This window comes from Charadrius vociferus, unplaced genomic scaffold (genome assembly GCF_000708025.1).
Source record: "Charadrius vociferus isolate BGI_N301 unplaced genomic scaffold, ASM70802v2 scaffold423, whole genome shotgun sequence".
NCBI classification, from domain to species: Eukaryota; Metazoa; Chordata; class Aves; order Charadriiformes; family Charadriidae; genus Charadrius; species Charadrius vociferus.
In genome coordinates this window covers 2,501,878-2,518,157 of record NW_009648149.1, presented here as the reverse complement: position 1 = coordinate 2,518,157, position 16,280 = coordinate 2,501,878, and the positions used below count along the sequence as shown (strand labels likewise).

At 39.7% G+C, this 16,280-nt stretch overlaps 1 protein-coding gene across 1 annotated transcript in view; it reads left to right on the top strand.

Moving 5' to 3' along the window:
* Positions 1-2,864, top strand: part of LEPROT — a 3,006-nt gene extending 142 nt beyond the window's left edge. The window contains exons 2-4 of the mRNA XM_009884004.1: positions 136-211; positions 1,021-1,207; positions 2,444-2,864. Of these exons, the coding sequence (XP_009882306.1) occupies positions 136-211; positions 1,021-1,207; positions 2,444-2,560 (380 nt within the window). The 3' untranslated portion in view covers positions 2,561-2,864. The remainder of the gene's footprint in view (positions 1-135; positions 212-1,020; positions 1,208-2,443) is intronic.
* The last annotated feature ends 13,416 nt before the right edge of the window (positions 2,865-16,280 follow it).

The following is a 16,280-nucleotide window of genomic DNA, read 5'->3' as shown; positions in this document are numbered from 1 at the left end:
GGCCCTCTGAGGCAGCAGAGCGGCCGGGTTGCGCTTCCACTTCCCCAGGCATCGCCTCAGCGGGGGAGCGGGGAGGGGTGACCGGTAACCGGTGAGGCGGCTCCCGCCTCACCGCCTTGCCTTGTGCCGTTGCAGCTCTCGTGGCGCTCTCCTTCAGCGGAGCCATCGGGCTGACGTTCCTCATGCTGGGCTGCGCCCTGGAGTACTACGGGTGAGCGGGCCGGCTTTGTTTCCAAAACTTCCCCTTCTTTATATGTGTTCATTGAGGTGTTAATCTCATTTAAGTGAGCTGCTTGGCTCTAGTTACCTTCCAGCAGTTTCCCGCTTTCTGACTCTTGACGCACGGCAGCTTGTTGTGATTAAATACCTCCTCCTTAGCCAGTACTTGCATTTCCAGTAAAAAAATGACTGAAAACAGCTGTATCCTTTCTCAGGAAAAGGGGTGCCATCTTGCTAAACAGTCACTTTTAACCTCGCACAATTATTTCCCTTACTTCCCTGTTTCTTTAAACAGCCCTCCTACCACAAGACTCCAACTGGGGTGTCTATTACACTTAAAACCCCGGGTGAAGCTAATGAGAGCTCTTGCAGAGGGATGAGTGTGCAAGGGTGTGCCTTCGCGGTCAGCTTGTTCGTGCTCCAGGATCCCTCTAATTTGGGAAAGCTCTCGGTTCCTGTCCCACTCGCGTCCTTTTCCTGTTCCCTGTGTGGTGACTGCCGTAAAGTGGGTGGTGGTGTGAGTTGAATCAGCGAGGTGATGCAAATGTGAAATTAATGTTGGTGGTGTGAGAGTGGATCCTGTGCTACACGAGGCTATATGGGTGCTTGTGCTGGTGCGCAGGGAAAATGAGGTAGGATTGCCCCTTTGGGTGAAAGCTTGTGGTTAAATCACGTAATCCACTTTTCAAACCATAAAGTAATATCACAGCTACTGCAATTACTTTTTCTGAACAGATGTTACTTTTTATTACAGCATCCACTGAAACTGATTATGTATTTCCTTTTTTCCCCCCTCCCCAGTGTGTACTGGCCTCTGTTTGTCTTAATATTCTACTTCATCTGCCCCATTCCCCACTTCATTGCAAAAAGAGTAAGTGATGACAGTGATGCAGCCAGCAGTGCCTGCAGGGAATTGGCATATTTCTTCACAACTGGAATTGTTGTTTCTGCTTTTGGATTTCCTATAATCCTTGCACGTGTTGAAGCGGTAAGTTCTGCTTCCTAATTTTTATTGTAAGACACCAGTTACTGAGTATAATCTTTAAGTGCACTGTTGCTGTTTGTAAATCATGTCTTTAATTTCATTATTGTGATATTTCTAGATTCTGATGAAAATAATCACTCTGTTGAAATTTTGTCTGTCTATGCTGCTTTTTGACCTGAGCAAAGGACTTGCATGACTGAAAAGTTTTTAGTTGGGTTTTTTCTAGCTTTGTTTTGGTCCAATACAAGATATTATTTCCTCCTACATCTCATGCCTCTCTGTCTCATCACCTTTTTGCACCGCTTCTTGCGCCACCTTCCTTATTTTTTTATCTGAGAATGTCTGCTTTCTCCATTTAGGATGCTGAAAACTTGGTGACTGGAATGCATTATCAGTTAAAAGATAAAAGGCCAAAGTTCCAGAGCTGTCCTTCTGGTTTTCAAAGCATTTCCCAAGCTCATGCTTTGTCCCCTCAAAGTCTGAGGAAATTCTGCTAGCTTCTTTTCTCTTTGCTTTCTGAACTGCTCTTCAGTGGTGAGATTTTGTCACATTTGTTTGCAAGGACGAAAGAATTCTTTCGTCCTGTCTCCCGAACTACCCAATAACGTTTTTGTATGTTGCGTTGTTTTTCCCCTTCAGTCTTCCACTTTTGCTTAAAACTTGTGTGCTTAGTTTTGATTTATTTGTAATGCACAGTTTCCCTGATGCTGCGGTTTTGTTTTTAAGTTGTGGATCTGACAGTAGGCAGAACCAGAAGTGACCGCGAGGGGGAACTCTAATTCGTTGCTAAGTCTTATCGCTTATTTCAATAAAATCGGGCAGATCGTTAAAGAAAACTATTTACCTTTAAGACCACGTACTGTTTTCCATGCTTGATATTTGCATTTATTTGAAAGGCGACCTTTTATTTTGTTGCATAGCAATTAAAGGAGAGCACTAGTTTCACCGGATTTTTTCTGTGACTTGGGTATGTTTTAGTGATTTGTATAGCGAGGTAATTATTTTGTTCTAAAACATAGCATTATTAGCCTGTCTGTTGAAGTGTTGTGTTAGTAATATGAGTGGTTGCTAATTGAATAACTAGTCACATAAATAGAATTATTTATTGTTTGTCTTTTTTCTTTATGCTTTTAGCACCTTTCTGTAGTATTTCGTTTAGTTTATCTAATGCATATAAATAACTGGCCTGAAGCTGTTTTATAAGAACTACTTTGATTGTTTCATTTCCTTGCATTTCAGATCAAATGGGGAGCCTGTGGTCTGGTGCTGGCTGGCAATGCAGTCATTTTCCTTACTATTTTAGGCTTTTTTCTTGTGTTTGGTAGAGGAGATGACTTTAGCTGGGAACAGTGGTAGGACATCGCTCTGAAGCTGGTAATGTTTTACAGCATGTATCACCATATGTATACTCTGTGTGTGTATATGTGTATATATTATAACACGTGTGTGTGTGCACGCTGAGATGTATGTATGTGCATATGCATGTAGTTTTACATGATCAGATCATAACATGCTTTTTTAAAATGCATTTCAGCCAAAGGGAAAAGGCCCTTGTGACAGCTGTCTTAATGTGTTCAGTAAAAGCTGGAATCACCGTTGCAAATTTGTCCCCAAATAAGTTTACAAAACATAAGCTGTTTTACTCACTTTTTCACTATATATGCATTAACTTTTGTTTTAATTGCAGTGGTATCATTGATACATGTGATACTGGTCGTCATGCCTGTTGGGTTTTTTAACCATGTAATCAAAATAGGCCAATATAAAGGTTATCCTGCTTGATATTGTTCAACTTAACTGATCTTTCTGCTTTGATTAGGAATGAATGACTAGTTGCTTTTCATCTGGGTAATTGTAATTTTAGTGTTTTTTCTTGAGAACGCAAAACCAAACATAGGTTATGCCAACTCTTTTACTACCTAATGAAAGAAAAAGAAAATAACCCTGGTTAAAAATCCATTCTTCCTTCCACTTATGGTGTTCATTTAAAAAAAATAATTTCCCCCCCCCGAGATACTCAGGCTTTGTCCCTATTCAACTTAACAACTGTGGATGTATTTTGGGAATAATATACTTTAATGCTTCTTTAATGCTTAGAGCTGACATTACTTCTCTTATGAAGAAACAAAAGAAGAAACTATGCTCAGGACACTTACAATCACGATGTAATGACTCTACTCTTACGCGTGAAATGCCTGAATTGCAAAGAAGTGAGTGTTCTGCTGGGTAGGACTTCATATCTCCTCAGTCCTCATTGCTTTTAAAACATACTTATTCAATTACTATTTTTTTATCTGTAAGAAGAGATTGCTATATTACAACACTATATTTTTAAATGGCATTATCCTAGTAAACATTCACATAATCACAATTGTAAAAGTAAACTTTATCACTGTTTTGACTTGCGGAATCCCGCAAATTGTGGCGGCATCTAGTTTTGTAAACAAACCTAACTTAGAAGACATTAAAGTAATCTGCAAAGGGACTAAGGAGGAGACACCTTAGTTTATTCTTTCATAGAAAAATGGACATAAAAGAGGTTTCTGCTCTGTGGAGTAAGAAGCTGAATTCCTGCATAGGGTGTGTTTTACTATTGCAAGTTCTTTAGACGAGCAGATTGCAAATGAGTATTTTATAGTTCATAGAATGGTTTAGGTTGGAAGGCACCTTAAAGATCTTCTAGTCCCAACCCCCCTTTGTGAGTTAGGTCACAGCTGACCGTGATCACCCTGTATAGCTATGAGGGACACTGTATAAGGAGGTAATGGAATCCACCCCACAAGATGTGGCATCTTCACCAGTGCAGTGCTTTTTGCCCCCTTAGTTGTATGGAACTACTTCTGCTGCTCTCCAAACTCTCTCCCAATTCATGTACTGCAAAATGGTGTCCTGTGGATTGCTGTGCAGAGCAAAGGTTCACAAATTAATGAATGTTACATGAGCGCTCTGATACTGAGTCTTTTGTTCACGCTCAGTGCCCTAGAAGAAGGGTACAGAAATCATTCTGTGGTCCAAGTAACATAATATCACTTAACTAGGAATAGAATATCATGTTTCAGAAAGGTTAATTACATGTTTTAAATTTAAACTTCAGATGTGTGTAAGGTGAACGGTTCAGTGCTGAGGAATGCTGAGTAGCTGTATTTTATACTGGAGTGTCTAGGCTGTCATTCTTATAAAAGAAGAATTAACATTAAATGACAGCTTTTTCTGGGTGTTAATGCTTCCTCAAAGACGTAGCAGGAATAGACTTGTAAAGATGCTGTGGATAAACAAGTTCTCTTATGGTGTCTCCTTCCTGACTTTAGGTGAAATCTGTTGGACCCTACTGATTTGTAAAGGACCACTGTGGAAATTATTTGTTCTAATTATGAGCCAGGTTGTTTAAAGTAATCATAGTTTTCATGTATCAATCCTACTTTGATTTTTGAAGAAGTTCCTTCTTTTCCTGTACCATGGCATTTTTCATTCAAGTAGGTGAAGTAAAACAGCAACAATAATACACAATTTAAGTGCCTGATCCTGTAAATGCCTGAAGTCATTGCTAAAAATTCTATTTAGCTCCTGTTAAAGTACTCGTGAGCTTGCAGGGTTGGGTTCCTGAGTGTTTACTCCTTAGAATTTATGTACTGAAGGTTGCAATAGAAGGCTACAAAACTACTCAATTACTGATGTAATTTTGCTTTCAAGACAGTGGCGTGTGAAAAATGGCTGAGATCAATTTTTCTTTAAATTAGAGAATCATTATTTGTAGAATCTGTTCTAGATCTATTGGTAAATAATGTGCTTGTGGCAGATTGGGATACAGGCAGTAAACATATGACAATCTAAAATGAAAAGGAGGACTAGAGAGTACAGTCTTGAAGAGAGGTTGCTTCTCTGACAAATTATTCTGTTGTGCTCTATTTCCTTTGATACTACTGTGGTTGGTGGGTACCTCATGAGATGGCAGGTAAACATTAAATGGAGAAAGTCAGTGCCTTTTTTTTTTTTCTTCTTTTGAAGCGGCTACATGCACTAATCCTTAATGTGAACTTCATGCAGTTTTCACCGTGGACTTTTATTTAAAATGTTTACCTTTGAAAAATTGTGTTTAACAGCATTTAAATCATGGAAATCTTCCTTGACCTCCTTAAAACTAAATTTGCTTGAATGAGTCTTTGATATCAAATAGTCAGGGTAAAAAAAAAAGTGTCAGTGCTTTTTTTTTTTATCAAGAGTTTCACTCATTCACACAAACCTGGTGCTTTGATGGCCAGTACTGGGCATACTGTCACTATCTACCAGTAGCAATTTACTGTGGTTTCTCTGAAATTGTTTTCCTATATGGAAGTGAATACTATGTATCCAAAGTGCCTTAGTTTCGATACTATGCTGATTTTGTGAATGCATATACATGGCAATATCACTATGTTTCATCATCAGGTGAAAATCTGTTACTGCATTTTATAAAGCTTCCTTGTCAACTAATCATGTTTTGTGTAATTCAGAATGCAGTGCAGCTTTTGTAACTTTTGTAAACACTATTTTTATTTTCTGTGATTGCCAGGTTCTTGAGGTGATGAAGTATTAAAACATGGAAATTAAAACATATTCTACTTTTCTTTTTTGAATTGTCTAATAAAACTGACTTTTTGAATTGTCTAATAAACGTATCTGATGCTTAAGTATTTGTCTGTCTTAAATTTCAAGAGGTGACAACAGACTCTTGTGTGAGGAAAGATAAAACATATCCAGTGGTGCTTTCATAATGGTATAAATGATATAATGCATAAATTTCAGAAGCCATGATCTAATCGCAATAAGTGGGATTACCGTTGTAGCATGCATTAGAATGTATTGTAAAAGCTGTATTCAAATATGCAGGTAAATTATCATTACGTATCTCTTATGTACACGGTAAATCTGTGAGCTTTTTAAAGGTGTTAAAAGAAAGAAAAAAAGATGGTTTGTGAGGTAGTACTCGATCTCTTCCACTTCCCTCGCTTTAGAAGAGTCTAGAGTAAGAGACATTGGCTCTGTCGGCCCTGATGAGCAGGGGTGCAGAGGGCATCAAAGCGCTCTTTCTTTTCTAGGTCAGTACTCCCGTAGTTAAGTTGCTCAATATATTAAGTGGATGATTTTGATCCCACCAGTGTTTGTGAAAACAAAGCCTGCTCAGTTGTTTTAATCAATTTGTGAAAGCACCCACCATCAGGAGAAGGCGGCTGTAGCGTCTGTGTTCTGAATAGCTGATGCTTTCTGTTTACAGCAATGATAGGAGCATCTGAGCTTTGGAGAAGGTGAGTATACTCATGCTTTGAATTAGTGGCTGCTGGCTTTGCCCTGTTTTGCAAAAGCAGTGTTTGGGATTGCTGTTCTGCGCTGCGTAGCCCAGCGCATGCTTTGCGAATAGAGTAACTACAGGCTCTAGGCTTGGCTCCTGAGCTCTCTTATTGAAACGAGTGAATCCAGAACCAGGTTAATCTGTTATACCATAACTGTTATTTATAAAGTGAGCTGTTCCCTGTCAACTCATACTTAGCTGGAAGGAAAAAATTAAATAAGCGTCTGGTACTGGTTTTGAAATCTGTTCAGTCCTTTAAGAAAGCTGGTAACTTTCCTAACTAGTTAAGACCTTGGGTAACTTTTTAAAAAACTTAAACCAGACTTTAATTCCATAAAATGAATGTAAGCTTATTAATACCTGGGAGATAACCAAACAAAGTTGTCCTAGTAAGCTACATGTAGATTTTTATTGTTAAACTGAAAATTATGTAAAGCTCTAAAATGATATCTCTAACCCTGATCTCAATTGTTAACACAGCAGGACTTTTAAGATACTGTATCATTTACTCTGCAGGGATTGTTTCAGATCTATGATAATGGATGAAAAGACTATTTCATTAAGCTGGATGCTCACCAGGTACTAATGACTAATTGATTTGTTTAAGTGGCCCCTGCAAATACATGATCAGTATGTACTAGAGGGCTTTACAGGGAAGTGTCTCTTGATAAAAGATATAAAGAAGCATTGCCTGGTGAATTGTGATTAAATTTTAAAGATCAGCTGGACACTTAGAGAAACATTTTCTCCAATGGCCTGTTCCTGTGTTTATCTCTTGTTTAATTGTTTTGCTTTTGTTCTTTATGTTGAGGTTTATTTCAGCTGTGTCTCTGGGTTATTTTCAAAAACTGGTTACAGTTGTTTATGCCCCATGACTAGCACCTCAGCTGGAGGTACTTCACTTATTGTTTTGGAATTATTACTTCCCATAAATTGGTTCTAGATTTTAACAAATATTCTGGATGCTTCTTTCTAGCGGCTGATTTCAGATGGTCTGGTTGATTGTTCCCTGCTTCCTCTCCTGTGAGGGTGATCATTCCTATGTCTGCCTGTACAGATGGTTTGCTTCCTGCTGGCCCTCGAAGCTTATGGCTATCTATGAGGCAGATACTGCTGGGCAGAACCCAGAGATTACAAAAACATACTATTTACCCTCAGAAAATCCTTAGATGATAGGAGGAAGGCTGTTTTCAAGTGAGACTAAACCTATGGCTTTGTTCGATAAAGTAATTTACGTATAGTGAACATAATTGTACAAAATTGCATGTAATATAGTCTTGCTTTGGAGCCTTTGTATATAGGGTTGACTTCTTCCTCTTATGTTTATACCATTGCTGCCTATTAAAATGAAGAATTTCAAGTATGTAGTTACAGCAGTCCTCCCAGGTAGTGTGAACTAAAACCCTGATATTTTCTTTGTTAGCTGTTTGCTTGCTAACAGCTGAACTGGCATTCAGTGGTGGAAGTTGCCTGTGTTATAGTGTATTTTTAATTGCATGATTTCCTGGTGAATGCTTGAAAAATTAACTGCTCACTTTTGTGGAGTTTAAAAAAAAAAACAACCTGCCAACACACACAAAAAAAAGACCAAAATCATATTCAAGTTCAAGTTGTATATAGTTCATTGGAAACTCTTAAGTGGAGAATATAGTGCTGAGGCTCAAATAGAGCTCGAGGTAAATAGGGATGTTGATTGTCTCCTCGTAGGTCCAGGAGATCAGGTGGGTCTATCAATGTCTATGAATTTTGGTTTTATCACCTGCTTTGAGTTTCATTTTCCAGTATACTGGCTAAGTTGCTTTCATTTTCTTGGTCAATATGAATAAATGACAGATGCTGCTTGGATGTTTTTGTTTGCTTGAGGATTTGGGGAGAAGTTAAACAGTATTTATCGCACTTTCCAAAGCACATGCTTGGAATAAGAGGATTGATCATGACATTTACATGTTTTGCTTACCCTTTGTTGTGACTGTTTGATCTCGGCTTGTGATTTTGTTATTCTTTTAATTCCTGCATAAGACTGGTATTTCACAATATAATGGGAGTCTTTGTTACCAGTCTTCCATCTTAAAAAAAAAAAAAAAAGCCTAAAAAAAAGCCTTTACACAGCATAGAAACAAAAGCTGCAATAGTTGTAACTTACTGGCTACTGATCAAGTTCTCCCCTTTTGAAGTTGGTGGGACTTTGCTGTTGGGGTCAGTGGGGAGGGAAGGAGGGACGAAAGAGGCCTAATCCCGTTCGATGGTGAAACCATCCGTGTCTGAGGGCAATCTGTGAGCGTGCTTATGAGTCACTTTATGGAACAGACTGTCCATCTTCTCTGAGTGTCTGTTTCTTCTGGCTGTGCTACACAGGATATGGGGGTGATGTTGGCTGCAAAAAATCCATATGCCTGTATTTCAACAGAGGGCACTTTACTCCGGGAGAGGATTTAACAGCTTGTCCTTGTTTCTGGTAGCATGGCTCAGTGTCACCCTGCGTGGCCAATCTTTCTTTGGTATTCTGGGTTTTTTCAGACTAAGTGAATGCTAATGATTGCAATGAAATGTTAGGATGTTTTAAACAATTGTGTGATGATTAAAGAATTTCCCGTATAATGAGTCTTGAAAGAGAACTCAGTTAAACTTAGTTTAATTTTAAAATATTAAGAAATGCAAAATATTTCTCATATGCATGCATAAAGTAAGTTTTACCCTTTGAATCAGATAATACAAAATAATGTACCTTAGGCAGTCCAGAGCATGCGCTCTCTTCTATTCATTCCCTCAAAGAAGATTGCGTTCTTAACAAATATTTTGCTGTTTAATTAAAATCTACAGCAGAAAATATATTAGTTTCCAAGGATCTTTTAATAGCTAGTCAGATCCTCATTAGAAGCAATTTCAAAATGCAGTGTCTTTCTGGTAGTATCCTAAATGAGCAATGTGTAAAGTTAATTAGGATTCAGCAAATATCCTCAGTTAGGGTTCAGATTATGCAAACCTGTTTAGACACCTAAAGGTCGATGCAGTTGTCTCTTTGTCCTTCTCCTTTTTTGCAGTGGTTGTACCCCATCATTTGTCTGGATTTTTAGATTTCTTTGCTCCTTTTGCCCCAGTGCCCAGCCCTGCAAGGAAAGCAGAGAACGTCCCAGCTCCAAGTAGGTGTTGACCTGCAGCCCTATCCTGGCTCCAGCCTTCATCTGAACTCTTGGGGTTGCTCAGAAGGCCCTCGGGTCCCCTACCTAACCCTACCACCTAGGACATCCCCTCCCTGCTCCACACGTGTGTTTAGCTACATTTCTGTTAAAAACCAACCAAACAAAACCAACCCAAAGCAACCCTCCCCCAACTGCTGGCAGCTCCTGGTTCTCTGGAACAAGAGAGTGAATTTTAAACTCCCACAGTCAGTAATTGCAACCAGTCCTTGCTTCCCTGCCCTGATGGGACTCGCTTATTGTCAACTCCGGGCGTCACAAGGAGCTGAGCCAAAAGCAAGTCACACATTCAAAACAACAAACACTGATTTATGGATAGTATTAACACGATGGAAAGAGGGGCAAGCGAGTGGCAATTTAGAAGGAACTGTGTCATAAAATTCTAATTGGTTCTGGATGTGAATTGATGGCTCTGACTTCCCATTTCTAATTACTTAAAACTTGTGTTTAACAGAAACAGCCTAAAAATACTCAGTGCTCTTCTGTAAGGACTGACTTTCTCAGATACACCAAGAAACCATTCTGAGATGACACTTTCTTTGACCAGAGAGAAACAGCTCGGGCAATTATAGTTCCTCCTTTTGACTGCTATTGTCTTGATTGCCCCATTTTTCCCTCACTTGCCTTTTGGTGTCTTTGCTACTAAAGCCAGGATTTGTTGTATAACTTGCTAACAGCAACATGCATATAAAAAAAGGCAATATTATGGTTTTCTTTTAGCGCAACCTTGTTTAAGGAAAAAAAATGAGTTTGTATTTTGTAACCACACCACTGGCTAACTTTTAAAATGTCTTGTCTATCCAAGGTGGATACTTGGCCTTGAATTTGAGAGCTGCACAGCAGTTTGTGTTGAGGTGCTGAATGCGAACTCCTGTTGTTGTAGTCACTTTTCTGTGAAACGCATTAGTGAACCAGAGGGCTTGGGAAGGACAAAGGGCTTAGAAGGACAACGTTCATTCTCCAGAATGTTCCTTGGGATGTAATGAGGATTGTCGAGAGCCTCTTTTGAGATGTGGTAGAACTAAGCAGAACAGATGTATGGGTAGCCTTGAGATCGAGTCCTTATTTTCAGAGAAATTAGCCCAAGCTCTTAAAGAATGTGGGGGTTTGAGCATGATGTGTTGATACATAGTATAAATTCAGCATTACTAGATAAGGCCGCTAAGCACTATACCAGGATGCATTTCATTAACCTTACTGCAGTACAACTGGCACAGCAGAAGTATCTAGATTATATCCCTAAACTGCCCCTGTGTAGCGAAAAATTTTATTTGTTAGAAGTTCACCATTTAGCTTCACTTAAAAGCTTAACTGAAAATCCCCGAAAAATCAGTGGAAAGCCTCCTGGTGGTTTCGGTGTATGAGATCCTGGCAGGAACGGTTTTACATATTGATTTCCAACACCACTTCCACCTCTGGGATTCAAGTACTGAGTTTGCCACAGAATATCTGATAACCATTGTCCAGACTTGGGCTTTTCTAGCAGCATGTAAAGGTATAGTTGTACAGACACAGCTGGGAATTATCATGGTAATGGGGAAAAACGGTAGCTCTCTGGGACAACTCCTGTTAAATGTGTAAGTACATACATATTCATATATATAGACACATATACTCCCATACAGACTTTTGTAGGTATGATTTCTTTCTAAAACATAGAATATTACGCATAATGACTCCAGGATGAGGAGAGAGTCCACTCTTTCACTACGACAGAAATCAGATTTGCAAATTATCTGACTGAAAATAAAATCACAGTGTGTACATTAAAAAGAAAAATCTGCTTTCCTGCAGCAAGTCACCTGAAGGGCAAAAAAAAATAATCTTATGGAAGAACTTTTCTCTTGCGAGTCAGAGGGTTTTCTGGGGATTGAATTGGACTAAAGGATGGTGGTAGATTGATCATTAACTAGTGAGAGGATTCCAGCATGAATAAATAAGTCAATCCTGCTCTTCTCAGAGCTTGATTCAGCTCCTGTTGAAATCACTGGGTTTGGGGTTAGGTGAGCAGTATATAGTTTGGTACCTCCATAGTCCAATGTAATTTCAGTGGAAATCTGTCCATTAAACCTAAAGACTGCAGCTGAAGTAGATGAATGTCAGGTGTGGTGGCTTTTGAGAAGGCAAAATGTGATGGAGTGCAGTACAAATGAAAAGGGGCAGCTCCAGGTGAGACCATCAGGAGCCGTGATGCTACAAGCATCTACATCTACATGCCATCTACAGGCAGGTTAACGTCGAGGGTTTTTCTTAAGATGCAGTGGTGATATTTCTGGTTAAAAAAAAAAAAAAACCAAACAAAAAAACCACCCAAACAAACAAAAAAACATAAAAGAAAACCCACAAAAAAAAAAGTCAGATGATTGTAATTGGGCTGTAATTTATTACCCGTCTTTTTAGTGGTGAGATATACAGTAAATTCCTTGTGCTAAATCTTAAAGCCTTTGTTAATAATTTAAAAAAAGCATTTTAAAAGATAAACTTTTTCACTAGCTCTGATTTGGCACATTTGAATGTTTTTTACTGTTCTGTTTTAAATATAAACTCACGTCCACAGCTCTGTACAGAACGGAAGAATTTTTATTAAATATAAAATCCTAAAGTCTGCTTTATAATTCTTGAAAGTATATGCTGTGGCAGTGGTTATGATTTACTGTGTTTCACTGTGTAAAGTTTTTTCAAAAGTGGTTTCTCAAACTTTGTGGGCTGCAAGGTATTTTTAAAATGTATACCTCTGATTTGGTATGGAAAATGGCCCGATTAACTTAATTTTAGTTTCATTTTCATTTTCTGTTTATACAGTGAGTGCTTCTGACAAGTGATGGAAGTCATAGTTAGTGACAGCACTGATACCGGTACGTACTCCTTTTTCTTTAGTGACAAGAATAATTACACTGATAGACAGAAATAAACATAAAGTCAATTTTGGTGGATGATTTACAAATAGATCCTGAATTTTCGGTTTCTTGGTAAAAGGCGCTGTATAAGTAAATCAAAGGGTAAAACCATCATTTTTCCATCTGTTTGTCTGACATTTAAGTGCCCCATTTTTATTGTACACAACTCTTCTCAGTTATGGTGTAAGGTATTATAAGTTACTGAAGCTAATTGTATTCTCTTCACTAAATCTCGTCTGTAATGTGCAGGCAATGAGGAAGTCTGTGGGTAAACTCATTATGAGGGTCAGTCGATTCGTGTTTTCCTGTAGCGCTTTTAGTAATCACGTTAACTTGATAGCATTTCCTTGGCCTTCTGAAAACTTTTAAATTGCAGTAATAGGCCATTCATTATTACTGTAGTTTTATTTGGAGACTGAGTGTGGGAACAGGATTTAGGCTATTTTGTTCCCATTTAAACGTCAAAACTTCCTACCCAGAATGAAACCTTTTGAAGTTAGATTTTTAAATCGTGTTCAATAGTCAATTTTATCTCCCTCTAACCTACATAACAAAGAAACCGAAGTGGTGGAAATGAGAAGTGGCGAGGTGGAGGGAAAGGCAACTGATGCTTAGCTGGGGTTATCCATGGGTGCCACAGTATTAGCAGCCGTTCAGATGTCCTGCAGTCAGTCGTGTGATGGAATAATGCTGCATTAAATATGACCTTTCTGAAGGGAAAACCTGTCTGAACTGAATAATCAAATTAGATTTGTGTTTGACACACTTCAAGTGGAGACCTTTTGGCTAAAATACCTAATCAATAAGGGAGAATCTTGATGTATGGAGATGCGGAGTACCCCTAAATGTGAAAAACGAAGGACTGTGACATTTTAAACAGGATGCAATGCATGGGATACAAGTGAAAGACTGGACTATGTTCTGTACATGGATCTGCTCTTCTGCTCTTATCTAGTCTTGCATGAACAGCTCTGGTCTGTGTACAGCACAGCATTTTCCTCTGTGTGCAGAAGGACTGAAATTCATGTCTGCTCTCCTTCTGATGCAGATTTCAAGGTTCACTGCTGTTTGCGTGGGTCTTTGCCAACAGAAACCGGTGTGAGAGGGCTGACTCCTTCCCTGCCCATTCTTCTTGTCTTCTCCAGCATCAGCAGTGGCTTAGCCTTTACCTCCGCGTGCAGAAGCAAGAGCACTTGGCAAAGGGAGGTAGTACTGTCTGAGGGAACATTTCCTGTGCGGAGTTCATGTGGGAATGAAACATGCCATACGGATCACCTCTCTCCCCACAAGCCTCCCTCCCTGCGTCAGCGTCCTCTCAGCCTGGTCCACATGGCACTGAAACCTGGGGTTGCTACAATAGGAAACAGCTGTCCAAGTCGGTGCTTGTGGGCTCGCTGCCCGTGCCTTACTGCTCCAGTTTCTGCTGCCAAGTATAGAGGGCAAAATTGTCAAAATCCCGTGTCGCAGCCAGAAGTGCTCTCCCCAGCCCCTAAGTACGAGGGTATAGCACCCGGCCTGCTGGCGGTGGGTAGATGGTTCCTGCTGTAGCATGAGCCCCTTCGCAAGGACTTCATGCCCTGCTTTTGTTGGGGCTCTGTCTCCCTCTTGACCCTTTCCCTCATATCAGGATCCCATGGTCTTCCCTTCAGTCACACCTCCTCTGTGCCAGAGCTATCTGTACACATCATTTCCGCCCCGTCGGGGTCCATCTGCTTGTTTTTCTTGCTTCTTCCCATATCTGGCCCTTCCTAGCCCATTTTTCCCCATCTTCCCACCACACACTCCATACCCTTGTATTTTTTGTCTCATGCTGTTTTCCCATGCTGTGCGTTCCTTCTCACCCATTATTTGTCTAGAAAACAAGTCATGGAGAATATCAACATCTCAGCGTAGAAAGGAGTCCATCCAGTTCCTACTTTTTTTTTCCACTCCATTTTTTCTGATTTCCTTCCAAAACTATTGGCCACTTATGTTGGAATACTCCCTGATGTTTTGAAGTTGTCAGATCTGGCTCTGAAAAGTTACTGAGACAGAAATGTCTTCAACCGCTGCACGTAATGTCTCAGCAACCCAGTACATCTGTTTTTTGAGATGCATGTAAGATGTGCTTTCTAATAGGTCTCGATCACAGTGCATCTTAATATGGATGAAGTACTGCCAGATTTTGGAGACTGAGACCCAGATCCTCAAGGGTAGATGCCAAATTCCCCCTAAAATTAGTGCCTAAAGATGTGGTTTGGAGCAACACTGAAAACCTAGTAGCTGAAAACTGAACACAGTATGCTAGGGCTTCACTTGATATTTAGGTAAAATAACCTGATTTTTAGATTTTTACTTGTTGCAGCTATTTTGGGGCAAAAAATGCATGCTCTCAGTAGACACTCAATTATGAAACAGATCCAAACACGATACACTGAAGAAATTAATTAATAGTTGCTTGACAAACCACTCCAAATAGCAGTTGTTGCTAAACTGGAGTGGCAAACATGGGATGGTGCTTTTAAAACACCTGGTGTCTTCAGCGAGTTGAATTTCTGTGTAAACTGAGTGGTATGTAATAACGGGAACATGGTGCGTCGGGCTGCACAGCACGTCGTGCTGGCTGCTGCGTTGAAGGTGAGCTCTGCCTCCCCTCAAAATGCAGTGTATTCATCTTGGCATCATAAAATGCTCTGCGGCTATTCCTAGGATTTTAACCGTATTTTAGAAGCAATTACGATCAGAAGTAGGTATTACTGATAAGTCGTGAACGCATGCAGTGTTTGTGCCAGCGGTTCCTATGTAGCAATGATCTCCGTTTACTTTTGACCCTGACACTCGGAAGCAATGCATCCATTCCAAATGCATAGCAATGAAATCCTTTCCATGTATAGTGTATTCTACTCATGTAGGTATATTCAGAGAGCCCTCAGGCAGCTTACAGTTTAGTCACTCCATTTACATGTTATTGACTCAATATTACACAAGTCACATAAACTGGATGGATTCCACCTGGAGGAATTTACACTTTCAAAGTCTCCACACTACAACAGTCCATCTGAACGCTCAAAATTCTAGTTAATCGCTTCCTCCTTCTTTGAATTAAAATACTTCTGTCTAAATATCAGTTTAGGCAGAGGTGTTCTTCCTTCATACTCTAGTGCTACATGAGAGGTACAATTGATTTTGGAGAACACAGATGCTGAGGCAGTCTTTGACTAAGCAGTTGGGAGTCGCAGCTAGCGGGCTGGAGAAGATCTCTGCGTAGTGCGGCTTGGGAGGAGGTGTCATTTAGAGAGTGGGAGAAGAGGCAGAATTAAGGCTGACCTCGTGGGCAGAAGCACTGTGGCCTTGCGGGCATTTAAAGATAGGAAATGAGTGATGGGACTGGCTGGAGTCATATGAGACCAATGACATGAAATATGTCTTGATGGGTTAGGAATGGTTCTGTTTAGGAATTGCCAGTGTAGGTGTGTAGCTTCTGTTTTGCAGGATAAAGTCTGATACGCGGTTTATGAAAGCACTGGCTACTCTTAAACTACAGGAAATACAAACAAAGGGATTCTAACTACAAATAGAATATAAAAATGAAATGATGGTCAGATCTTTTCTGTCTTCACATGTATTGATGCAAAGGTGGTTTCAGACTCTGAAGGTCTGGTACACTTAGATAGTGG